This window comes from Canis lupus, chromosome 34, assembly GCF_003254725.2.
Source record: "Canis lupus dingo isolate Sandy chromosome 34, ASM325472v2, whole genome shotgun sequence".
Lineage (NCBI taxonomy): Eukaryota > Metazoa > Chordata > Mammalia > Carnivora > Canidae > Canis > Canis lupus.
The window spans coordinates 3354662-3382262 of record NC_064276.1 but is presented as its reverse complement, the minus strand read 5'-3'; the positions used below and the strand labels follow the sequence as shown (position 1 = coordinate 3382262).

The 27601-nt window shown below is 42.5% G+C and overlaps 1 protein-coding gene and 1 long non-coding RNA gene across 14 annotated transcripts in view; one reads left to right on the top strand and one right to left on the bottom strand.

Moving 5' to 3' along the window:
- CTNND2 (catenin delta 2) overlaps window positions 1–27601 on the bottom strand; it is a 924458-nt gene that overhangs the window by 18262 nt on the left and 878595 nt on the right. For all 5 annotated transcript variants that reach the window (XM_025451313.3, XM_025451315.3, XM_025451314.3 and 2 more), the window contains one exon: window positions 24282–24366. In XM_025451313.3, coding sequence (XP_025307098.1) covers window positions 24282–24366 — 85 coding nt within the window. The remainder of the gene's footprint in view (window positions 1–24281; window positions 24367–27601) is intronic.
- The window catches only part of LOC112662726 (uncharacterized), a 57529-nt gene continuing 53153 nt past the window's right edge, over window positions 23226–27601 (top strand). For 7 of the 9 annotated variants that reach the window (XR_004811987.2, XR_004811989.2, XR_004811986.2 and 4 more), the window contains exons 1-2: window positions 24237–24394; window positions 24500–24719. This is a non-coding gene — a long non-coding RNA (uncharacterized LOC112662726). Of the gene's footprint in view, window positions 23595–24236; window positions 24398–24499; window positions 24720–27601 lie in introns of those variants that run through there. The other 2 variants (XR_004811991.2, XR_004811983.2) reach the window with 2 other exon arrangements.

Sequence of the window (27601 nt, the reverse complement as noted above, 5' to 3'; positions counted from 1 at the left end):
AACAACCTGACACAGGGAGGTGGGCCTGCTTTTAAGGCTGGCTTTCTTTTACAGATGTTGAATAAATGGTCTTTTTATTTAAACAAAAATACGATGCTCAGAAGGTCAGATGACTCAGGATGTCAGATGACTCTTCTTTACCTACCTGGTTGCAGCTCCACTTGGCCCAGTTCTCAACTGCCTCGAAGTCTTCCAAAAGGATTTACTCTTTTTATTTCCAAGGACATTCAGCATGACCAACACTGTGCATTCAGACCCACATAGGTATGCTATGTTCTCTGGTTTAATCCAGGAACTGTATTTTTCACTTTAGAGTCTATTCGAAATGTATGGTACCAATTAATCCTCCATTAAGCCTCCTAATAGCTAGTTAATAAGCAAAAAGGCACATGTGCCATTTTTTATCATAAAAACCAAATAAATACATTGTGGATATTTTGTGAATTTAGAAAGCATAAAGAAGGGAAAAAATTGCCAATAGTCCCAAGGCTCTCCAGAACTTCTGTTAACATACCACAGTATTTTCTCTTTTAATTCAAGTTTATTTGTATCAAAGTCATATGTCAAATGGCACTGACACTAGCACAAATAAAACAGACATCTGCCTCAGAACCCCCACCCCCACCCCCGCTTCCTGCAACACAGAGGCAACCATTTCAACTCTTTAGGCTTTTTCTTTTTCTGATTATATTTAGATATTTAAGGGACTCAACATTCTATAAAGAATCATTACAGAAATGAATAGATGGAATTTAATGAAGAACAAAAATATTTTCTTTTTGTTTTTTTGGATTTTTTTTGAGCACCCATATCTAAAAAAAAATGTTTTATTGTTCTTTATACCTTATGCATATTTTATGACTATTGTTTTGCTTCTTTTTTAAATTTTTTATAAATTTATTTTTTATTGGTGTTCAATTTGCCAACATATAGAACAAAATTCTTACTCATTTCAGTATTTGTGTCTTTGTGTATCTAATTCTTATTCCTCTTCTGTTTGGCTGGTAGGATAAAGCAAAGGTTAGAAGTATGCTATTTTAAAAACTATTACTTATCACTTAATTGAGAACTGACCATGAGGCAATATCTTCTCAATAATCTGATGAGCTGGATATGATTAGTATCCCATTTTACTGAGCCTTAGACAGTTAATAGGCCACCTAAAGTCAAACACTAAGCAAGTAAAGAACTAGTGATACTGAAATGTGGCATACTTGTAAGTACTTGAAGGGAAACATACAGCGAGGTTAGGGGGATCAAGGAATATAGGTGGGGAATACTGGTGTTAGTTTATGGGATGTGGTTATGGAATGTGTGTCACCCTGGAAATAGCATTGCAGCAGGGACCTGGAGGATGATAAAGACCCAGATACTGAAGACATAGACTGCAGTTTCTGAGCCAAGGAAGAGTAGATATGAAGGCAGGTGGATGTGGGCTAGGAACATAGGAGAGCCACTGGAAGACCCTGTGGCTGAGGAGTGATCAGTGGGCACTAGGAAATCTGGAAGCCTTCTGAGTGCCTAGAACAGTTTGGAGAGAGAAGAATGGAAGCAGGGATACCAGGAAAGAAGCTAATCCACTGGAGGAGGGAGACACAACCCTGGCTTAGATGGGGGCTGATGATGGGCAATAGCCAGATTTGGCATCTGTGTTGGACGATATGCTGCTGATGTGGCTACTGAATGAAGGAGAGAGGAATCAAGCTTTACCCCAGTGCTTCAGGTGTGAACCAGGAACTGGAGGTGCCACTCACTGAGATAAAGAATACTGGGAGAGAAGTAGCTTTCGGTGGTGAAACTAATAGTGCCATTTGGGACAAGTTGGGTACAGATCCCTATTGGACATGAAAGAGAAGCTACAGAATAAAGCAGAATCTGCAAATTGGGATTTCAGGGGCAATGTCAGAGCTGGAGATACAATTTTGGAGCTCAGCATAGAAATGTTATTTAGAAGAAGGAGAACAGATAGAAACATGATTCCAAATAAAGGCAAATAGGAGACACAGGGCTGAGCCCTGGGACACTCTAATATTTAGAGGGTGTGAAAAGAAGATTCACAGGAGCCTCAGAAGGGACAGAGAAAGCTGGGAGGAGGGCCAGGAAGATGTGAGGTCAGGCAGGACCAGGAAAGCAGATGTATAAAGGAGAAAGACACTAACTGGATAACTAGGCAGGACCAGGAACTGACCACCAGCTTGGGGAACATGGAGGCCATCATGATGGGGACAAAAGTACTTTCTTTGGTCAGGCTGGCACAGGACTAACTTGGGCGGGCTCCAGAGATAATGAGAATAATAAAGAGTGAGCAAAGACCACCTCTGACAGTTTTATTATTACAGAAAGTGCAGAAATTGGGCTTGGAGAGATTGAATGACCAGGAGATGTTTTCATAGATCACCTGGGATAGTGTTTCATTTGCCATTGGGAGTGACTCAACAGAGGGGAGCAGAGAGCTGGTGATGACACAGAGGAAGCAAATAGTTGCAGGAAGGAATTTCAGGGAGAAGTACTAAGAAGATTCTGGAACAATGGGCTCATGGGCCATGGAACAAGAGGGAGGACCGGCAGGCTGTGTGGCTACAACCTTAGCAGAAATGTGGGAGATTTGGAGGCAGGAGGATGAGGACATTCGCTGGTGCTTTCTTTCAGGTTCTCAGGTGGGGTGAGAAATGAGGTCATCTGCTGAGTGGGAGGAAGAGCTGAAGCTTAGAGAATAGGAGGGAGGAGGGGAAGGGAGGGGGAGGACAGAGAATGGAAGGTATGAAAAGGTTCTTGGGGGTGCAAGTTGACCATAGCTAGGTGGTCCAGGTGGTCGAACGGCCAAGATGCTGAGAAGTGACTTGAGGCAGGTGGCAATGAATTTAAAAAGAGACAACAGCTCAGCATGTTGCTTGTTTTTCTCCAGCCAAGTTCAGCTGCCCTGTAGCAGGTGTAGAGTAGATGGAATGGTCAGGAAGGTAGCCTGGAAGGAGACAGGGACTACAAATGAAATGCCATAAAGTCCATTGAATCCAAGCCAGGGAAAGAGGAAAGGGAAGATGTTGGGGAGGAGATGGAGAATGAAAACTAGTTGGTGGGCTGCAGATCCTAAAAGCATCATAGGCTGTTGGGGTGAGGGGACTTCACAGACGCCAGGGGTGGGAGATGGGAAATGAAAGAGCTCCCACTTGAGAGGGCAGCAGGGAGTCGGATGTGGGGAGCACATGTTCAGGGGTAGCCCAGTCAGAGAGAGAAGAAGGGGTGGGCAATGCATACAGGGGATTTTGCTGATTGCAGACCATGAGTTAAAGAGGGAAATGAATGGGAGGCAGGTAGAAGAAAGGTGGGATATAGGGGCAGATTACTGGCTGTTCCGAACCTTTAAATGATAAGAGTCCAGTAAAACAGATGACCCAAGAGTCTTGACTGAGGTGATGAGGGCGTAAGGCATAAATCCTCCTCAGGAAAAGGTGGGAGAGTGTCATGCTAAGGGGTAGGTGTCAAGACAGGAGGGGACAATGTCTCCACAGGAATTCTGTGCGCTTCCCTTAAATCCTCCGGTGGATGGTAGCAACGATGGGGAAGAAGCAGTTTTAGAAAAGGGCAGGATGGGAACCATTTCAAAAGTGTGTGTGCATCCATTATTCATGTGTGGGAATGATTTGAAAAAGTATTCAAACAGTTATTCCTTTCTTTTGAAGGGAATGCTTTGTTGACCGCAAAAAATTCTTAAACATGACCAACAGAAGTGGATCTTAGAATTTAGAAGATGTACTCTGTGGTTCCAAGCAATGGCTCAGGGAACTGCTTTAATCAAAAGCTTGGCTCCTTTGGTCATGAATAAGTCATGACATTCCATATGTCATTAAGGGTAAAATATTTCACAGTAAGAACATCAGCTAATATTTCATATGTTCTAAGACCAAAGGAGACATCAGACATAAATGTGGCATGACTCGGGGTTTCGTTTGGTTTGGTTTTACTTGGTGAGACAGCAATGGATTAGTCAGCATCTCTCATGAAGATGACTAGAGATATGTTCTGATCAGCAGTTCAGATTCCATGATGCTTAGATTACACTGGGACCATGTAGGTTTACTTACATCTCTCGAAATGTCAGGAAAGTGGATGTAATACTAAAACTGCTTATGAAGGAAGAAACCCTTATAAGGATGCACCAAAAAAAGCTTTCAAATCCCTCATAAGCCCCAATCCCTGGCATACAAAGGCATGGCGGAGTGTGACCTTGCAGACAACCTGTCTGCAGGCGATGGGATCAGCACATACTTGAGGATGATGAAGCATGTGTTTAGAGGCATCCAGAATGCCAGAGAAGTTGGGTCTGACACCTCTGCACATGGCCCATGATTACATGCATGTGGGCACAGCAACTTTAATGGAGGGGGGAGGGGGGAGCTTAGGGAGCAGGGCCAAGTGGAAATCGAAGTAAGGTTCTTGATTAGAGCAATTTCCTGAGCCATGGCAGGAGCAAGGAGAGGTGACCTGGTTACTGCTCATGTCCATCTTCCTTCTCATTCATTGATGCAGAGTGAGGGGGGCCATGATTGAAACACAGAACTCCCATGCTGCCATGTTCAACAATGCCTAGGAGGGACCCCAGAGCTTTAACTCTGTCGTAGGAACTCCCCAGTGTACGGAAAGCAGTGTATCAGATGCTAGTTATGTTGAGTAATTAATCAATCACCTTGAGGATAAATCCATGATCTTCCGCATCTTTCACCGTTTGAATTTTCTTTTGGCATTCAACTAAAAAAACCGCTTTGCTTTCTAACGAAGAAAGATGTATTTTCTTTGGGAAGTTATTGCTAAGCTAACATTCCTTTTATCCAACTGGCTGTGTACATACTTGTTATCTAGCCAGCTTGCAATCAGTTCATTATTCATTTACTTCCCAGTGTCACTCAGGAAGGCCTGAAAGTGGTTTCCATAAATAAAGACGACTTGGACACATATTTTTTACATCATTTGCCTCTTTGATCACTATTTTTTCTTCTTAAAATTTTAACTCACTGTAGACCAGAAGCTTTTTCCTGAATTTTATTCCATCAGATGCCTAACCACTGTCCCCCTTCACTTCATCCCTTTGCCTTCTAGGGGTTCGATAAGAAATCTCAGGGAAGAAAAAACAGAATGAAAAATAGTCACAGCACCTAGGAGAGGGCCATTAATCCTTAATATTGATGATCAGGGACCCTTTTAATGTCTATCTTTCACCTCCAGCAGAATGACCGAGAAGTTGGTGCCCTTCAGCTCAAGACCCAGCCAAGCTGTCAAAAATGTGATATGATATCTGCGCCTCAAATTGGTTTTTATTTTTAATACATTAAACTTAAAACTGGAGGTTGTTAAATTGTTCCAAGTAGATAGAGATAGAAATCCAAAAGAGAAGAGGAGTTCAAAGTCATTGAACTTTAAATTGCCACCAGGAATAATCTGATTTTCTTTATCTTCTCCTTTTTACTGTCCTTCTGCCAATTTCAGCTCTGTGTTAAAGTGCCCAGCCTGTTTTTATGTGAGACTGTATCACTCCCCAAAGCTACTATCATCTGTATTGCTACGTTCAATGTTCCAGAGTCATGAGAATCAAGGTAAAGTTCTTCTTCACAGGCTCGAAACCCTTTGGTCTTCACTGTATGTCCACCTGGTGGCCACTCTGTTTCATCCCTCCACATCTTCCCCTTAAGTACTGGAAGGTCTCTGAGTTGTGTACAGCATTGGAGGTGGAAACGTATCCAAGAAGACTGTGCTGCTGGAGAGATTCCCACTAACAGATTTCAGATGAAGGGACAGTGTGGCTTCCGCATTTGTCTACAGGAGGTTAGTGTCACACACACTTGCCCCATAGCTTCTTACTCTGGCAAGTGCACAGGACAGTCAGCACTGCTCGGCAGGTGAGTCTGTTAGGTCTATGTGCAGAGACGAGCTAGAGGGGTCCAGGCTGAAAACGACCTTCACCTTGGGCCTCTCTGTGGACAGAGAGCTGAAATGAGAAGGCTGCCAGGAGTCAGCCCTTCTCGTTTTGTTCATTTGACAATTACTAGTGAGCTCCACCTTGATTTCTTTTCCATAAATTAAAGACAAAAATACCCAATCAGCTTGGGGAGTTTTAAAAGCCCCAGTGCTTGGGCCTCCGGCCCTGAGATTCTGTCCAAGTTGTTCTGAGTTTCTGTTTTCAGAAACCCTGGAGTGATGTGAATGAAGACTATGGCCATGAACCGCTGCTGCCTTGGAGTTTCTATGCATAGGCTGTAGTGATGAACAAGGATACAGAATACATTTTCAAGTGTTAAATCCAAGGAGGCTCTGAAGTGTCCAACTCCACTGGGGAATGTCAGATAAGGCGATTCTCAAGGTTGACCTCTACAGGAACAAAAATAGGTCCCAACCTCAGAGCAGAGAGGTGCCTCCACCTGCCACACACACACTGAGCCCTAATAATACTTGCTTACCCAGCAGCCACTGGCTATGTGATTCAGTGTCACACGTCCACACCTTTGATCCAGCAGCTCCACAACCTGGCACTGCATTTTCCCTATTGCCTCTTGTTGAATCTTACTTATCCTGCCCACTTGTGTGCTAGGTAGGCAGTACATGATCATTAAGTCACCACTGCTCAAAGAATCATGACTTCAGGAAGACAGGAAGCAGGCAATACATGTTCATTAAATCACTACTGCTCAAAGAATCATGTCTCCAAGGTTTAGGGAGCTTTAGCATTGCTACTCTCGATTTTTCCTCCCACTATGAACAAACTGATTTGATACCACATTACATACCATGGTAGTCCTGTCTCCCCAGTGTGAAGCAGGGCTGGGCCTTACTTATTTCTGAAGCCCTGGTCCCTGGCACAGTGCCTGCAACATAGAGGTGCCTAATGAATGCTAATGGGTCCAATGATTTAAGATGACTGCATTAATTATTGTTAAAATGACAATGTCATAGGCTTTGTAGCTAGCCTCTGTAGTTCTTATACTCTATTGTCCTGTAACAAATGCAGGTTATCAGAACTTTATGGCTGTTGTTTTTTATTATTATTTTATTTTAGCTTCGAGCAACCTCATCAGTATCATCTTCTGCTGCCGGTATATCTGTCTTTTATGACATGCTTACTGCTGGGCTGAAGGCTGTGTTAGTTTAGGTAAAATGGTATTTTAAAAAAAAATGGCCTAAGGCTTGCCAGCTCCACTTTAAATAGTAATGTTTTCCTCAGCTGCTGCTGCTTTAGTGCGATGTATATAAAACTGCCTCCTTTTTAACCAGCCTTGTAGATAATTTGAAGCACCATTATACCTGCCACATCTGGCCTGGATCGGCGCTGATTCCTCTCGCAGCTCTCAGAGCACGGACTACACCCCTCCCTGCCCATCTCTAACTGCTCCCTGCATCCTGCAGCTCAGAGAACACTAGCACCTCTCAAGACCACTGACACTCCGTTCTCCCCAAACAAAAATCCTTCAGAGGGCCGGAAAAAAAATGGGAGAAGGAGCAACACCTCATGTTTTCCATCAGCTTTGCTCCGATTCCTTGTAAAATTGGATACAGAATTCCATGCCGACTACCAGAATGTGCTCCCCAGAACAAAGGGCTGGTTTCTATGTGGGTCACCTATGGGGACATTCTGGGCAGGGAAGACTGGTGCCCTGAGTCGCTGCCCCAGAGAGAAGGCAGGATGTGGGGCACACCCACAGGATGTGTGGAGAGCAGTCTGATAAGATGCAATGAAGCTGAAGCCGAATCAGAGGGGAGTGTTCACAGATTTACTGCACCCCCAGGCTGCCCTGCCTGAACTGCCAGGGAACACACTGTCTCCCAGCTGAGACCCCAACCCCCAGGCCCCCACGCTGCATCAGAGAAGTGATGCATAAGGACAGAAAGACACTGGAGGATGGAGGAGGAGGGCAAGGATGAGGGAGACAGGTCGATCCATGTGTGGATACTAGGGCTTACGGAGATGGTGGAAACTTAAACATCTCAGGAGCTGTTGAGAGGATGTTATTAGAGGGAGATAAAGGAGTTAAATCCTCAGTCATGTGTTTCAGAGATGAGATGGAAGGAAATGGAACTTCCCCTAAGTTCCACTGTGGTCTCTGATCTTTAGAAGAGGGCACCCTTTGGGGACTAGACAGCAACGGGCAGAGGGCGATGGGGTTCATGAACACGCCTTTAATAATACGTTAAGTGCGATGTTCCCATTTACGGTTCCATTTCCAAAGTGTGTTCTGGAAGGTTTATCTTCTATACTGAGCATTCAGAGTTAACACATCTTTTCTAATGCTAAGTGACATCTCTGACTCGGGACAAAAGCTTCAATAAATAATTAACCTTGAAAATGGAGATTTGCACTGAGACAGATCTCAGTTGGAACCCAAAATATCTACGAGGACAACCATTACCCCGCACATATATGGTCACTGGTGTTTTTTCCTCCCTTTTGAAAACAGCCCTGGAACCTCCTTAATCTGGTGAGATTTTCTCAGCCCTTAGACAAAGATTTCTCAGTAGGCACACAGAGGCTATTTGATTCTGGAGTAACAAATACAAGTTTTTTGCGTTAGCTGTCCTTGAAGGCTCTCAGTCCATAAGTTTGTCAATTCTAATTTGCTGTGAGTGACTTGAGATAGAAGGGAAGTGTAGTGGAAATCCTTCGGGCTTTCGGCAGCCCAAGCTCATCCACTATTTCAAACTAGAACACTTACAGCTTGTTACTCACAGTCACTATCAGGACTTCATCATGGACCTACGTTTCAGACGAAAGTCAAAACAAGATTTGTTTTCATCCCCTGCAAAAGGCAACCAGCTAAGATATTACAGCTCACCTTTGAAAAGCTTGATTGCTCAAAATTTGTGCCAGTTTTCTAGGCATTTTTAAGTGGGCAAACCATATTAATGTGATCACGCATGAAGCAGAGAAAGAAGAGAGTCCAAATTAGTGATCCTTATGCATGCACACTTCTTCTTGCAATAAAAGGTATTATACAGGGAAAAAAAAATGAAAGTAGAGTATCCAGAGTCTGTGTGGCTGAAGCCCAAGCCAGATTTTGCATGACAGTGAAACCTTAGCTCCCTTTGCTGTAATAAAATCAAGCTTCGTCTCTTTTTAAGGTAAAGTGTTTGTTAAAGATTCATTAAAACTAATTCTATCAACGATTCTACAACAAAAGCTAGTAAAGTTAAATATTGAAACTAAATCTTAAGGGCCAAAAGGGAGTATTTGCAGTTTAATACAGAAATAAATACCTCTTGACATACCAGTTGCTTTCATATTAGTTTGTTTCAGCTCTGGTGCTCCTAATGGAATTTAATTAAATTGATTTGGATGCTTAAAGGTACAGTAAATACGGATAAGAATCTTCTGTCGTGCAGGTTTTCCCCACTATCCGAAAGTTCACTTTATGCCGCTATTCTCTTATGGGATTCCTACCTTAGTACCTGTTTTCACTAACTGAAAGAACTCTGGTGAGGATTTTGGCTTTTATGAAATGATCATTGCTTTGCCCTGTTTTATCTACAGGAGGTTTCATGGGACCACTTTACTTTCAGATGGTGGGGGATACCTGTCCCATCTTTTAAAAACAAATACCAAGTAAATCCGTTTCAGAGATTCAATTTAGTGCCACGGGCCTAATTCTAACAAATCAATATCATTGGGAAGATTCAACTAGTTGGAAAGAAATGTATGTAATTTGGTCAAAGAAAGCCTACCACTTGTTGGTACCAATGGAATGTAGAAAAAATGCTCAGGAAATGGAATAAGGTCATTCTGGTCCTTTTGTTTCCCTGGTGTCACTTCTGAGGTCTTAAAAATAAGACCTGAGGTGGACGATCTTTTAACAACGCCCTTCATGTTCATTAGTACCAGCAAAGTTAAACTTGGGGTGAATAGAAGAAAGTCCAGTCTTTAGATTTAACAAATCCAAATGTTTCACTTCTAGTATGCCCCATTCCGACATGTGAAAAGCCAAGTATCTCACATATATATACTCATCAGTGGTAAGTAAGTTCAAAGCTCACCCCAGGTTCTAACCTTGAGGTCTCTACCTCCCACCCTACTTGAAAGTTCTGCAAATTACAGACATGGAAGCAAGGTCATCGCATGTGTCCTCTGTTAAGCTTCAACTCTGGGGTAGTGATGTTGTTGAATTTATTTCATAAACATGGATAAGTACCTGGCACTGTGCTAGAAAAAGCCATGAAGAAGAAGTATGTTATTATAAGGGCTCTTTACCAGCCTTGGAGGGTTGGAGAGAGGGAGATTTCCTTGAGCAAGTGAACTGAGACGGAAATACCCAGTCTTGGGAGGAAGGGGAGAAGGCATTCCTTGCTGAAGAATGAAACTGCCCATCTAGTGTGTGGTAAGCTTGGAGAAATGGGTGAGAGAGATACTGGAAGCTACTGGAGAGATTTAATCAGGATGCTGACAAGATTAGATTTGGGCTTATAAAAGTGTATTCGGAATGTTTAATGAAAAATAGATTGAAGATGGTAAGGTAGGTTCCACAAAACCAATCTGGCAGCGATTGGACCAGGACTTGTGACAGATGATGATGGAAGTAAAGACGGAAGAGGTAGCTAAATTTGAGAGATAGTTAGAAAATAGACTCCACAGGGCTCAATGCAAAACACAGTGGAGATAGGGGAGAAAGAGGTACACTCGGATACCTCGTGGATTTCTGAAAAGAACAACCAATGGGCAAGTGCTATTAACTGCTTTTGCTGAGATGAGTGATGATGGGAGAACAACAGATTTGGGGGAGATCTGGAGAGCTGCTTGTCAGGTGTCTGCACTGTCAGAGCTTGTGATCTACTGGAGTGGAGATGTCACATGGTAGTATAAACTTTGAGTTTGGAAGGGAAGACCATATAGAGAAATAGATGTGGATGCCATTGGCATTCAAATGTATTTTAAGGGCATGGGGGCAGACGAGATCATCTACAATAGAAGGTACAGGGTGAAAAGCAAAGATGCCTCAAGGAAGATCAGAAGTCTGCAAAAAAGACTGAGGTGGAGTGCCTTGCAAGGTCAGAGGAAAACCAGGCAGGAATGAGTGGTGACAGAGAAGCCTGGAGATCACATAAGGAGGAGGATGTAGCTGAGTCTGCTAACTGCTCTTCCAAATCCATTTCCTTTTATTCCTGGACATACATCTAGACCCCATGTCCCAGCTTCCCTTGCAGCTCCACCGTGTGATGGAGGTCTAGCCCATGGAGGGTGAGGGGATGGAGATGGGCCATTGCTAGGTATGGTGGCAGGCCTTATAGCAGGTGGGGGGACTCTAGGCTCCTGAATGTACAAAGAGAAGAGCTTATTTGCCCACATGAACACCTGTTCAGAATGGTTGCATAAGCAGAAAATAAACCTCTATCACATTGGATCATTGGATGTTTAGGTCTGCTTATTACAGCTGGAAGCCTTCCTTGATTAATATAGACAATGGAACTAGTTAAATACTGCAATTAGGAGCAATTTCAACAGAGGCATGAGGACGGGCATCATGTCAGACTGCAGGGGTTGAAACATAAAATGCAAAGTGAGAACTCCAAACTTCCCAGAAATGTGGCTGTGAAGCGTGGGGAATGTGAGGACAGAAAGTGCAAGGCAGAAATGGAGGAGGATAGTCAGGAGAGGACATTTCTCATTTTAAGACAGAAGTACAAAGAGAACATGTCCCTGTAGAGGAGGAATGACTGGTCGGAGAGGCAGAAGAAACAAGAGGAAAATCAGCATAAGAAGGTTCTCACTCAAAGAAGACTTGACAAAGGACTTGGATAATGAGTAAGAAAACCAAATACATAACATTTTTATATTTTAGAATAGAACCAAAGAAAGAAGCATAAAATAAAACAACCAAGAAATAATAGTTAAAATGCCACTATGTATGTAGAAAAGGTAATCCAATATGTAGATATTCACTTCTATATTCCCAGTACCTAAAATGTCACTTAGGGTAGAGTAGGTGCTCAATAAACATGTATGGAATGAATGAAGTAACTAATAGGATTAAGAAGATGGCTCCAGTTTGTCTCCTATAGTTGAGTTTCTTATGGTTTGTCTCCCTCTCTGATTTCATCTTATTTTATTTTTCCTTCACTTCCCCAATGATCCTGTTTTGTTTCTTAAACTCCACATACAAGTGAAACTGTATCATAACTGTCTTTCTCTGATAGACTTACTTCGCTCAGCATAATACCCTCTAGTTCCATCCACACTGTTGCAGAGGGTCGCTGAAGGGGGAGGTGGGGGGGGGATGGGGTAACTGGGGATGGGTACTAAGGAGGGCACATGATGTGATGAGCACTGGGTGTTATATGCAACTGATGAATCACTGAACTCTGCCTCAGAAACTAATAATACACTATATGTTAATAATTGAATTTAAATAAAATAAACTTTAAAAAAAGGAAAATAGCTCCAAGAGGAATAATATGTTATTACACAAGGAGGAAGAGACAAGGAGGGTGTTACAGTACAGACTGGCACAGAGGGAAAAAACAATTGGTGTGTAGTTATATTTCTGATGCTGCATGTTTTAGCCTTATCGCAGGGGACTGTGGACAGCCTGCAAGGCGCCCTATACTATAGCAGATCAAGGAACAACAACGGGAAACATCCGAGGGTATCCCCATCCTGCAACCTCCTCACTTCTTCCCTGGGGTGCTGCTAATGCACCTGCTACTTCTCAAGTGACAAAAAGAGTCTGAAAACTTAGAGTTCTTCCTCACTCCCCACTGAACTGGTCTCTCTGCATGGACTAAGGACACTCATGGACTTGGGACAGTTTTCATAATTGAAACCAACTGAAAGTTACTGTAGGAGCATTTTCAATTAAATGAAAGCACTGGGGGATCTCTCAAGAATGTGGTTTTTAATAAAAACTGGGATCACAAAGGCCATTGGTGCTGGTACCCACATCATGTGAATATTGTAGGTGTAAGCATCTCGGTGGCCTTTTATTTTTCCACTCTGCAATAACAACTCTGTTTTTCAGCTAGGCTCATTCTTAGCTCCCCCGCAGGGAGATCTGGCCATGTGATGAAGACCTGGGAGTATTTAAGCTCTTTTCCTTTCCAGCTGCTTGGAATGTGGACAGAGTGCTGGCCAACGCTGGAGAGTGCACAGAGACAGTGAATACTGATAGAAGGAGCTAGAATCCCTGATCTGGGAGGTGTGACATTGGACCGGGACTGTTAGGCTCCTTTGTGAGTCAAAAGACAAAATAGAGTCTGTGGGAGTAACACATGTCTCATCTCCAGATTCTACAAGATCAGGCTGAGAAGTCACTAGAGGGTGGAAGAGCTTGCAAGTGGGGAGAGCTTCCTTGGAGGTGGCCCCTCTCCTGAAGCATGGAGAGTGAACTACCTATTTAGCGTGACCATCTCTCCAGAGGTGGGGGTTGCAGGACTGGTGTTTTCAGTGCCACTGGAAGGGGCCACACAGACTCAGTGGCAGGGGTGGACTGACCTACCATGGAGCTCAAATAGCTGAGGTTTCAGACCTATCCACAGCCTGGACCCCTTCCAAGGCCTGCGCAGAACTGTATATCCACAAAGTGTACTCTTCTTCTTAAACCAGACTTCCAAAACTACCTATGCTACAGGGGCACAAAATCTGCATCCACCATGGCTTATGTGCAGTGGAGCAGGGGAAGCCTGAGTCTGATGGAGAAATCTGAATCTGAATGGTTAGCTGGAGGAGGCCAAGTCCAGGCCAGGGGTTCTCCGTTGGGAGGTGGTACTTTTGAGCAAGCCACACCACTGCTCCCATGAGAGAAGGAACTAGAACATGGACATCTCCTGAAAGCAGAGGGGACTAATGCCAGGCTACAGTAGCGCTGGGCAGGCTTGACTCTGCTCTCTTCTCTTCCTCCTTCCCTCCCAGAGCCTGGTGGGTGGGTAGGGTCAGGACAGGAACAGCTAAGTGGGGGGAGAGAGGAAGAGGGGAAGAAACTGACCACAGCCTTCCTGCTCAAGCAATTAAGGCTCTCATAACATTGTCCCAACTACTGGCATCCACTGAAAAAGGGGGAATAAATTTCAGTTAATTGCTTAGAGTTAGAAACAAGAATGGTTGTGGACTTACATTAAACTTTCAAAGTTTTCTAGCTCCTGATTCAATCCTTTTGCCCTGCCTTTGGTCTCCAGGGTATTTCTGTAGGTTTTGATTTAAAATGTTATGGAGAAAGCCTTGTGAAAGGGAGGAGGCACAGAGGAAACATTCAGTTTGGGCCTTGCTCTGCGGTATTTCCCGCTGTGGAGATCCATCCCAGGAACACCTATAACTTAGTCACTTCTTGTTTAGCAAGTGCCATGTGCATCGATTTCCACTTCTGCACAATTGATTTTTGCTTCTGTTCCCATTTGTGCCTTTGTTTTTGGACAGATATCATATGATGAGTGTCTGAGAAGTGTCTCCAAAAGGTCAGGGGACCTCATGAAAGAAGATCTTATTTGTCGATATGAATGTCAACAAGCAAATGCCTGGATTTATGGAGGAGACAGTATCACGGCTGAATTTAACCTCCGCCTTTTTGTTTTTAACTCCAACTTGACATCAAGTGATTTAGAAAAGAAAGAACCTGAGCAATTACCATGATAAGTCTTGAGGACACTGGACTTGGGTTGTTTTAGAATCTGTCCGAATGTCCTTACGTTCTTCCTTCCAGTCATCTCTTGGTGAAGAATTTTCCAGCACAGTAGAAAGATTAATAAATTCCTGGCAAGCAATTTCCTTGATAAAATGACAGCCCTACATTCAGTAGTTTATGTCTACAGAGGATTTACTGCTTTTCCATCACCATCTTAGACACTAGCAAAGCAAGAACGTCCGTTTGTAGGCATCAAGGCTGCAGGTTTCTGTGTGCATAGTGGCTTCCGAAAGCAGTGAAAAACAATACGAGGGCCGTGTCCACTCTCTCTCATCTTCTATGGTTTGGACATTGGAGGAAATCTGCAGGCATCCCTCACCTATCCATAATTACTTATTGATTTCTTGTGTTGTGAGTGCAGTGGTGGCAAGACCCAGTGAAATGAATATAGTAGCAGTAAGAGGAGGGAGCCCTGTGTGAGACAGGCCATGAAGGGCATGACTCCACTCCTACCCAAGCTCATTAGTCACTGGCTGAATGGTGTGCACAACCTGAGAGTCGATCTTCCTGACAATAAAAGGAAGGATGTTTAAAGATTAGTTTTATGTTTTGTTTCTCTCATCCAAATGGCAAGAATGAATACAATATCTCTATCCAGAGAAACATGACCTGACTCGGTCTCAAGCACAAGCAGCTTGGCATTTTTTGAGACACCAGCTCATTGTGAAAGATCCTGTTGTTTTGGGTGGGGGCCACTTTAGGAGCACAGTTGTAAAAACACTAGGCAATGAATATTAGTGGAGAAGAATTAGTCTGGTTTCTAACCCAGAAGATTATCAGTATGAGTTTGATCCTGACATTTAATCTGGCTTTGATTTGACTCATGAATTTATGAGCCAAGGATTTTAATCCACTCATGGAAGAGTTGAGTCGATGCTGGTTCTCTCTGGAACGCTTTGAGTTTCTAGAGTGAAATAATAAGCCTCAGTACCATGAGCTACACAGTGAAAAAATTGTGACCTCCCTACTTGCCAACAGGGACCACCCTATCCCTTTCCATGGTAACTTTACAGGGTCTGTTTTAAGAGCCCAGTATGTTTTCTCAGCAGGAAGAGCAGGAAGTCCAGGGGAATGGGAGAACAGGCATAAGCCCCTCCTCCCTGAGCTCCTTCTTTCAGTACCAATACTCAGAGGCATTTTCGCTGTGGTGCCCTGAACCTTCCTGCTACCTCTGCTTCATCTCAGGACACGTCTCTGCCTCAGAGGACAGAGCAGGTCTAATGTACTTGAAGATCAGGATTTCTCATTGAGTAATTACCTGAGGAGGGTCCCCTGGCATCAAATAGGATGGCCTGGCATGACCCCAAGTGGCTACTGATGCTTTTCTCAGAAACCTCTGCGGTAGTCTTTATGGGGCGGCCTTACCAGCTGAGTCCCATTGAGACCCAGGGACTGGCACGTGGGTCTGGAGGTGCAGACGGACACTGGAGGATAACAAAGGCCTGCTGTGCTGAGCTGGGGGTCTAGGAACAAGACCCACACAAGACACGTGTCATGGCAGGTGGCAGGGAACCACATGGCTGGCAACATGACCGAGGCACCAATCACAACCAAGGCAGGAATTTGCCTCCAGCCAGTAAAGCATTCAGGCTTGCTAGCTGGAATTTCTTATTAAGAGGTTATTTTGCCCCAACATGAGAGCAAACACGAAACTCATTTGCATTTTTAATGATTAAATGTTAATATAGGATTCTTTAGTTATTTATTAATTTATTTTTAAAGATTTTATTTTTATTCAGGAAAGACAGAGAAAGGGGCAGAGACACAGGCAGAGGCAGAAGCAGGCTCCACACAGGGAGCCCAACGTGGGACTCGATCCCAGGACCCCAGGATCATGCCCTGAGCCGAAGGCAGACGCTCAACCACTGAGCCACTCAGGAGCTCCTATATAGTACTATTTAACTATAAGTGAAGAAAGATTTGGATCCAAAGCCTAAAAACAATGTGCTAAGTCTCATCCAAATCTGAGTCCCAGCGGTAAACAAGCTAACATTTTAAGCGACAGCTAAGTAAATAACACTTGAGAGCAAAACAAGCCACATATATTTTAAAACCAAATGCTGTTACTAAATTTTGTGTTCAGGAAGATCCACCAAATTGGTCTTAGACCTAACGCCTCATGAAGACCAATAAAGCAATGATCTCTACTGACTAGGAATGAGATAAATTCCAATTTTCCATGTCATTAAGCTGAGTGTTACAGTCAAAACTTTTAGACATTGGCAGCCAAGAGGGGAATTAGAAGTTTGGAGAACAGAGTAATCAAAATAGTTCAAGTAAACTAAGAACTTCAATTTTTAAAAGTTCAGCCATCTATTTTGTTTTTGCCAGAGGGAGAGATATGATTTATTTCATTTTCTTCATTCTTATTTTCTAGCACAGAGTAAAGCAGCCTCTTCCAGGTGATACTTGCTCATTTTGCATGTAATTCAGAATTTTGCCCATTAGGAGTTAATATTTTAATTGTACTAGAGTTGGAGGCAAGTTTCCTTGCAATTTTTATTAAGAAATGACTTGCAGGGACGGCCGGGTGGCTAAGTGGTTGAGGATCTGCCTTTGGCTAAGGTTGTGATCCCAGGGTACCGGGATCGAGTCCCACATCGGGCTCCCTGTGGGGAGCCTGCTTTTCCCTCTGCCTGTGTCTCTGCCTCTCTCTCTCTCTCTCTCTCTCTCTGTATCTCATGAATAAATAAATAAAATCTTTTAAAAAAAGAAAGGAGTTGTAATATAAGGTCATAATTCAAATCCTCCCACAATTAATATTTGAACCAAGGAAGAAAATTGTTTTCTATAAAAGTATAAAAAAATCTTATCTGGATATTAAATATTATAGCACTTTCTTCTCCAACATTTTTAGCTGAAAGCTTGAACTATTCATAATGCTTAAAAATAATTCTTTCTAAGTTTGAATTAAAACTTTTTTGTTCAATTAAACAAATCTCCCCTCCAATTGTTTTAGATTACTATGGAATGACCTTAATGCAGTCCTTGAGAAGAGGTCAGAAAGATGATTTTCAGCGGAGGTGATAAAAAAAAAATGTAGGAAAAATGAAGATGATTAGGTGGGCAAGTAGGGTGCAGGGTACAGTAGTGGTGGGGCACAGACTGTGGAGAGGCTTTGGAGGGTGTGGGGAGAGGGAGGGAAATTGAATGGGGGACACAGAAGTTGAGTCCAGCTGGTGGCTAAATACAGGCAGAAGGCTGGGGATGAGCTGCTCCAGAAAGATCTCATGGACTGTACTACAATGTCTGGACTCCATCCTGAGGCAAAGGGAACCGCTGGTTGTTATTGTCCCCAAAAGTCATTTAGTCAAATTTGCTTTTGAGAAAATTCCCCTGCCTGCCGTTTGGAGAATGGCCTGTAGCCCGCAGGGGGAGCACCCAGTTAGGGGTCTGTGACAATAATCCAGATGGAAGAAGCCAGCTTCCTGGCCATGACCATAGAATAAGTAGGTGGAGGCAGAAGTGTGGGGCTTGCTGGTGGGTTGGATGTAGACACCTGAAGGAAAGGTGAGAGCAAGGGATGGTTCCTGGTTTAGGTGAGGGAGGATACAGGAAGAGGAGCTGAACCCAGGAAAGTAGGCCAGTTTGAGAGCTGGTTTTGTCTGAGGTACTGTGGAAATGTGACAGGTTATCTGGCAGGTGGCCAGATACATAGAGAAACAGATTTGGGAGAACCCTACAAGTGGGTGGTAACTGAAGCCAAGGGAAGAGTATGGGACAAACACCAGGAAAAGACTGTATGTCAGATAAGCCAGATCTAGACACAGAACCTGGGGGACATCACTGTTTGAGAGTGAACAGGAAGACGTGCCCAAGAAGGATGGTGATGTCATAGGAGGCACCAGAAGACTATTTCTGCAAGTGATGCAATTTTATACATTATTTTCAGACTAGAAACATACAGGATCACAGCAGGGCCTCTTATCAGGGAAACATGGCATGCCATTGACTAGGTCAGGGCCTGTACTACTGTCTGCTTATCTCAGTTCTAGATGTCTCCACGATCCTTGCTAACATTAGTCTTTGGCACAGTTGACCTGCACACACACAGATTAGCACTAAATGAAACAATAGCTTTCAATTCTTTTCTAAAAGAGTGATAAACTGCATTGTCATTCATGGCCTTCCTGTAAAGCCCTATGTAATCTGGTTTACTCATATCCCTGAAGTGCAAGCAGGGGCACTGGAGAGTTATCCAGGGGACAGTGGGGAGAGAGGGTGAGAAATGAAGGGGGGGAGAGAGCTGTGAAAATGTGGAAGTGAGTAATGATGATGGTGATGATGATGACAAAATAAAACCCTTGTACCCAAACATCCAGCTGCCTGTGGACAGGATGGCAGAGAGCGTCTGTCAACCAAATGGCATGCACAATGTTTTAGAATTAATGCAGGAGCTCCTGTTAGTATATGACTTTCCAGTTTACAAAGCTCTTTGATGATGACTGTCTCATTGGGCACAATCAGTGATCCTACTGGGCATGTGTCATGGCATTTACTCCATGGCTGAGAAAAGCAAGGGACAGGGATAAGACTGATGGGGACATGCCTGCCATCTCCAGGAAAGGATGTGAAAGGTCTTTGACACCAAGGAATCCCCGGCCTCCTGAATCCCTAGGGCTCTGGGGACATGTCCAGATGCTGAGAGAGAGCATTCTGCTGAGTATGAGAGCTGCCACAGAGTATTTTAAGAGGTTACTCACTGTTCTGGAGAGCCCACATTAGTAATGGCTATTGAAGTTTCAGCACTAATGGATGTAAGACAACCCCAGCACATCCATAAGCACCAAGAGTGAGACACAGAGAGCAAAGGTCTATCCACTGCCCACCAGCAGGAAGGCCACAGGGCTATCAGTTCCTACGTGATAAGGAGGGAGGTCTCAGGGAGCTTGCCTCGTCATGCTGCAGCTTGAACCTCTGGCCATTGATTCTAAGTCCCAAGCTCCTTGTACTTTACCAGAGAGGGGGATGAGCCTCCCAGGCACCAACTTGCTCTCAAGCCTTATTAAGACTCGACTGCCAGGCGCTGGGGAAGCATAGTTTCACTCTCTTTCTTCTGCTTTAACTAAACTTGGAGGAATATACTCATCTTGGGGTGCTACTTTGCAGAAAGGATCCTGACAAACTTGCATGCAGGTAGAGAAAGGTGAGAGTCCTGATGAAGGTTGTGGAAATGCTCATATATTAGACCTGAGCATGTCTGGCCTGAATGGGCATGACCTTGTGGAGATGGAATGGTTAGCTTCAAATGCAAGAAGGCTATCACAGACAAGAAAAATCAGACTTTTCCAAATGGCACTGAAAGGCAGAAGTTGCTGATAAAGAGATTTTTACTTAATGCAAGCAGGAAGTTCTGAATAACCACAGCCACCCTGAAATGGAATAATATGCCTCATTAGATGGTGAATGTAATTGATATTAAGTGTATCTGAACACAAGGAAATGACTAGTGGAGCTGATACTGCCTTTCTTCCTTCAGTAAAAGAACTCCCTTCCTTCTTCCTGCCATAAAGTTTAGCAAGGACCCTGGTGGCCCACTTTTCCCATCCTGCTTTGCAGCTGGGTGTGGCCATGGAACTGAGTTCCTGGTCCTGGGATGTGAGCAGGAGCTCAGCACTTTTAGTATTGCTTCTGAGGACATCACTTGCCCTGACTTCCCCTCTCTCTCTTCCTTCTTGTGGGCTGGAATAAGAGATGGATGAGCTAGGGAACTTTGCCTACAAAAATGAGGACAACAAGGCAAAGCAAAGCAACAAGATGCTTCCCGGGATCCCCTGCTGGCCCTGGGCCCACTGTCTAATCAGGTACAGTTCCATGAGGGGGAAGGAGATACTTTCTTAGTTTGAGTTTCTACATTTTTGAGTCTTTCTGTGAGAGCAGTATAGTCTGTACCCTAACCAATGTAACCAGTTCTGGGCAATGTTGTACAGACTATTAAGGCATTATATGAGGGTCTGTAATCAATGAGTTCTGTAATCTTGTAATTCTATGTTTCCCTTTCCCTGGAATGTTGTCTCCTTTCTTCCAAAACCAGCTGTCCCAAAGGTCCTCCCCATGGTCAGACATAAGCACACCATTATGTCAGTGTCCTTATTTTCTTAAGGAACAAATGTTCCCAAAAGTCAAGAACTGTTGACCTCCAGCTTTTCTTCCATCCCCAAATCAAATCTGTTCCCAAGAGTTGTTGTCTTTTCCTCTATAATACAGTCTCTGGGATGATGCAACTGATAAAGAAATTCTGAAGTTCTATTTGTAGTTATCCAAATTAAGGACTAGTTAAAAAAATAACAAGGTGGTGCCTGATGCATGTGAGAATATTCTTCAGTGATTATTTATTTTCTTTTCTGGGGAAAAAAATTCAGAAATCCAGGCGTCACTGAAGTTGAAGGTTCAGATAACACAAATATGTTTTGGCTCACCATGTCTCAGGAATCAAATGTAATTTTGTATTGGTCAACACACCCAGCCGGAAGAATATTCTGATTTATTAAATGTGTCTCTCTAAGTAAAATAAAGTCATTGAGCTAATGAAATGAGATTCTGGCCTCTGTGCCTGAGTCCTGGGAGGAAATTAGCCAGTGACAGATGGACCTTTAATTCTGTCCCACAGATATGCCATTTTCATTTCAATTTCTCTCTCCCTACTCATGTTTTCCTCTATGCATAATGCCCTTAAGTCTTACCTCCTAATTTATGCAAACTTCATGAATTTTTTGAGATTTTGCTCTATAATTTTCCCACTCCTAATTCATTCAGTAAATCTATAGTACATCTTTCTTTTTTTTTTAAAAGTTCTTTTTTTTTTAAAATTTTATTTATTTTATGATAGTCATCAGAGAGAGAGAGAGGCAGAGACACAGGCAGAGGGAGAAGCAGGCTCCATGCACCGGGAGCCCGATGTGGGATTCGATCCTGGGTCTGTCTCCAGGTCGCACCCTGGGCCAAAGGCAGGCGCCAAACCGCTGCGCCACCCAGGGATCCCTATAGTACATCTTTCTGAGACTAAGGAAGTTGTCAGTAATTATTTCATATTTCATTTTTACCCACATTAGCTGCTTCCCGTATATTTTTAAAAATATTTTATTTATTTATTTGAGACGGAGAAAGAGAGAGAGAGAAGGAAAGAGAGAGGAGGGCGAGCACAGAGGGAGAGGGAGAGGAAGCCACAATCTCCCCGCTGAGCAGGGACCCCGATGCAGGACTCCATCCCAGGACCCTGAGATCATGACTTGTGTGGAAGGCAGATGCTTCACCGACTGAGCCACCCAGGAGTCCCTAGCTGCTTCCTATGTCTTATGCTTTCTCTGAAATTCTTCTTTCTTTAAGCCTATAATAGATGTTTAATAAACAGATTTGAAGCATGGATAATTAAACGATATGGATCAGACACTTTTTCAGTGATATGTAAATTGTCGCAGAAGAACAGAAAGGAAATCTATTCCCTCACTGATTAAAAACAATTCATAAGGATGAATGAATTTGGTCTTCTCACCAAAGGATTTTTCAATAAGAAAAGCCTTTGTGAATTTTGAGCTTTGCTATTATGATATTGAACATAAAGGTCCTCATTTAATTTTGCAACTGCATAATTTGGAAATTATTAAGAACGGCTCTTTCTCAACCTTTTAAAATCATGGGTCAACTAAAAACATCACCAGGGGCCAATTGAAAACATCAGCATTGGTTTCTCCAGCTCATCCTCCTTGAATGTCCTTACATGAAACACATTTTAAACCATCTTTAGCTCTTGATTTTTGGCTCCATTAAATTCCTGTCAACACATTTTTTTCCGTCAATGAAAACAAAAAGACAATTACACTTTCTGAACTCTACTACCAACTTAGAAAAAAATTAAGATGGAAAACTCATACTACCATTCAACAAATAACTTGTAGAGTCTCTAAAAGCAGTTTCCCTTCAATGCATATATGCAGGGGAAGGTGTATTTCAGCAACGAGATGTTCGGGATCCAAGGGAATGTGGAGTTTATTTGAGGCAGTAATATTTCATCGAGCTTCTGGAGCCACTGATTCAGAACGACCAGCTCCCTTCTAATTTATAGAGTGCTCTTCATGTCCAGCTGCCTGTGGAGCCGAAGGATCCTGCCCTGGGAGAGAATTCATTTGGCTCGTGGAGGGGTCCATGAAGGAAATAAGTAGGGATGCTGAGATGTGAATTTCAAGCAAAACAAAATGTAACTCAAAACATTTGAGAGAAGGGTTTATCCTAACATGCAAAATATTTAGAGAAGAATATAATCCATTTACAACATGCCCTGAACACTGTATTTTGCCATCTCTGTTTCAACTTTAACATACTCGCTCTTAGCAAATAGGAAAATCTTGAAAGAGAAATATATAGGCTAAACTCTGTAAACTCAAAGTGCAAAGTAATGAGAGCATAAAGGAAAGAGAAAGGCCTGGGGGAAGTCTAGAAACAGACTATAACTTAGTAGAACGAGTTATTAAATATTTACTTTTCCCCACCGGCTTAGAAAAAAAGACAGATTTTTCCCTCTGGCAAGATGGGTCTTGCTCTTTGTGATGTGAACCTCTTGCTGTGGCCCCTCATGCCCAACCTAAGGCTGGCAGGCTGGGGTGATGACAACAATGACTTTGGCTCCCTCTCCCCCTCCATGCAGGTGGCCAGGAAGCTGCAAGGAAGTCCTCTGGGCAGTTGGTGAGGAAGCCCAGGCCTGCACCCCTAGTCCTGCTTAGACTTTCTGAATCCCTACGAACACCAAAGCCTACGCTGTGCTCCCCATGGACTAGTGACACGCTTTATGCCTACCTGTTCCCTCCAATCCATCGAGGGATCATCATTTAAACTATCCACATGTGCTGGTCCAATAACAATAAAAACAACTTCTGAGATACATTGTTAAAAGTTTCTCCCCTTCTAACCAAAAAGGAAAAGTTAAACAGCCTTTATTTAGCATCACTTGGAAATGAGGTATAGAATCAAAGTATCTGATGTGACATTTTCCTCTGATGATTTTATTTTTAAACCATTTTGGGAATGAACACCTATGTGGAATGTAGGCTATAAACTCCCTCCTGCCTCTTGAGAGTGTACCTGACAAATGCCCGGCTCCTTCCTCCTGATGGGCAGCCATCATCCTCCGAACAGTGACTAAGTGAGGGTCAGGGCTAGGCACATAGGGCAGGCTGTTGGGTCTTCTCCTCCTTGTTCTTGGGCTGTGATACTTCTTGGCTTCTTGAATTGTTTTTTATATGTATATAGTTTTTCTTCTCTCCACCTTTATTGTTAATGCCTATCTATACCTACTGTTTTTTTTTGTGAAATCCCTCAGTTTATTAATTTTTAGTCCATTGTACGATATGGAAACTCAGGAAAACAAGCTTATTTTCTTTTCTGTAAGACAATATAGGGTAAGACCCTATGAATATGGGTCTATCCATTCCAGAAGATTCATGGATCTTTGTGTATGTTTGGGACACTAGGTGACCTTCTCTTCTGCTTCTTCATTGACTGTCTTGCTTTAGTTGTGTTTCAATTCCTCAGATTGTTGGGAAAGTACTTTCCATATCTATGATGCACCCTGTTATGACCAAATAATGGGTCTTTGGGTTCAGGGCCTGTGTGAACCATGAACCAAGAAGGTAAAGCAGAACTTACCTTTTTGTAGAGACTCCTCAGATCTCTGTACTGCCACATGCTGTTTAGGACCTGAGATGCGGCCTTGACCACTTTTGGAGAGTGTCTGATAAAGAAAAGACAAGATACATAAGGTGGTGAGTGGGATAGCTGGGCTTCAGAGTGACACTGACTCATCAGGACATAGCATTTACAGGAATAAACATCCTTATGACCTCTGGCTCTTTCTTTTCTCTCAGCCTGTGGAGTGCGAGGGGACAATCTACTGGCCTCCACCTTTACTCTCATCAACGCACCCATGAAAGCAAGAGACAGGAATGCATTCAATTTGGCAAAGAATTTTCAAAATGCAAAAGGAAGAGCAGAGCCTTGAGTCTGAATGCAGACTTAGTGTTTGGCTACAACACGGAATAGAAAGAAGATAAATACCCTCCAGTTCCATCCACATTGAAGCAAATGGTGGGTATTTGTCATAATGGCTAAGTAATATTCCATTGTATATATAGACCACATCATCTTTATCTGTTCATCTTTCGATGAACTGGAAGGTATTATGCTGAGTGAAGTAAGTCAATCGGAGAAGGACAAACATTATATGGTCTCATTCATTTGGGGAATAAAAAAATAGTGAAAGGGAATAGAGGGGAAAGGAGAAAAAATAAATGGAAAAAATCAGTGAGGGAGACAGAACATGAGAGACTCCTAACTCTGGGAAATGAACAAGGGGTGGTGGAAGGGGAGGTGGGTGGGGAGATGGGGTGACTGGGTGCACTGAGGGGGACACTTGAAAGGATGAGCACTTGAAAGGATGAGTGTTATGCTATATGTTGGCAAATTGAACTCAAATAAAACGTATACAAAAAAAAAAAAAGAAAGAAGAAAAGAAAGAAGAGAAATATAGTGGTCAGTAAGGGCCAGATTCAGGAGTTTTCATGGCAGTATTGTGTAACACCTGTGTAGTAAGAAGAAAAGAAATATTCATTTTCTCAACTGATGCAGGAGGGAATATACAATGTTGGCTCTATGTGCTTGCGTGATGATGGGGAGTTGGTCTCCATTTGCTGGGGTCACACCCAGAAGATTGGCAGCAGAGGAAGATGTGTGCACATACTCTTACATTTGTATAGAGAAATGCATAAGTATCTATAAGTAAAGCCCTGCATACAATTAAATTTCTTTCCTGTGGACCACAGTGAGAAACTAAAATCACATAAATCTTCCGACTTGTGGTTCCTACCATTTTCTTGCGTCATGGCTTTAAAATTGCTATGCAACAATAGCTAAATATTTTGACTTTTGGGTCAGTGCCAATCTGTGTCTCAAAAGAAATGAGGTCAATAAATTAGTGTTGATTTGATTGGATCAATTTCTTGGAGGTTATTTTTGGCCAGTGGTGAGGGAAACTATTAATTATCTGTAGATTATTTATTCTAATGGCTGGTTCTACAAGTGGCTACACAACTCTAGTGTTTCAGTGACACTGTGGTTGTCTCAGGGGCTGCATGGTTTTTTTCTAAAGGGTTAGATAATAAACAGTCTCTACTTTGGGGGGCCATATGGTCTCAATCACAGCTACTCAGCTCTGCAACTGTGTGTAGCATGAGAGGCATCATAAATAATACATCAGCGAGTGGATGTGGCTGTGTTCCAATCAAATGTTATTTACAAAGACAGGAGATGGGTGGGATTTGGTCCCTGGGCCATAGATTCGTGACTCCTGGTCTATGTGTGTGATGATTCCCGGAGTCGGGCGGGACATAACCATTCATGAAAACTCCAAAGTGAAGTCCACTCCTGAAGCTGACCAGTGGTATAGCGGCCCAAAGACTCCCAGAAGAGAAAATCTGAATTGAGACCAAACATGTCTGATATAAAATGGCTTCTGAAATAGAAAGTGAGCAGATGGTGAGATGGGATGAGGTTGAGGTTGGATTTGAGAGCCAGAGTAAGTGGATTGTTGTGAGGACATGCATGTTGTAATGGAATTATGGGATGTTAATACATGGCCAATTACATGTCTGCTGCATTCCTGAGTCTACAAGTTTGCAATTTAGACCAAGTAAGTTTAAAGTTCCTTCATCCTTTTGCTTACTGGTAACAGTAACAATCATTCTTACTATTTTTATTGCTGAGATGGAATTCAACTCTGTCTTTGAAAATACTGTGTTATATTATGTATTTTTAAACGAAAAAAAAGTAAAGTTCTTATAAATTCCTCATTTTTTCTCTATGAAAGATCAACTATATTTAAGTAACACATGTATTTTTCTTTACTAAAATGGATGATCCCTAAGTGATTGAATAATTTATGCTAGTGTTATGCTCTAAATGCAATATTAAATTCCTTTGATTTAAAGACAGAGAATTTTAGATCTTTTTATGGATGCAGCCACAGGTACATGTTAATCTTATACAATCAATGCTGAACAAAGGTTAAGTGTTATGTTTTCCTGTATTTTATCATTGTTATCTAGGTATTTGTCCATGGCAGTAGTCAAGCAACTCTGATGATCATAGGTGGAATATTCAGGTAGTGGTAAGGTGGTTGAAACATATTTAGTATGCAAAAACTCCTTGGAAACTGTAATTTTTTGTTTCTACTACTTGCTTAATTACAAAATAAAAAAAGACTATGAATGTGTAATACATAGCAGATTTTAACCTCTCAATTAAAACGCCAATATATTACAGTGTCATAATAACATGTGAAGGTCAACGAAACATTGCTCTTTTTAGACTTTAATTTTGATCCATCACTTGGACTGGTACCATAGCAACTTCTACTTGAAAAGCTGTAACTATCAATTGAAGGACTTGAACAATTGTTTCTAATGTGACAAGTGACTATAGCCTAAGCCACAACATACAGTTCTTACTGACAAGTAACAGTTGAGACTGTTAACAGCTTTTCTGTCTTATGACAAAATACTCAACACACTATTTCCTATATAATTGTTAAAATCAGAAAAAAAATGTGCTTTTGAAAAGAACGTGATAGAATTTCATAACTGTGTTTAAAATGATGTGAAAAGAATAATTTATCAAGACTTGAAAGTAGTAAGTATAAGACTCCTGTAAGAGTCACAATTGGTTACACAATGTCTGATCTTTACCAAAGTTGTGGAATCAGGGGTGACCGAGGATGTCAGTTGGTACAATTTGTTGCAGGTGTTCAGCATAGCTATTCCAATCTGTAGGACCTCGGAACTCCAGTCCTGGTGGTTGTATTAGCAAGATACAATGAGTTGTACAGTTCAAACACACTGTGATTGACAACTCACCAGTCTGACTTGTTAATTGCTTGGCATATTTAAATTTGTGTATATTTAGGAATGAAATAC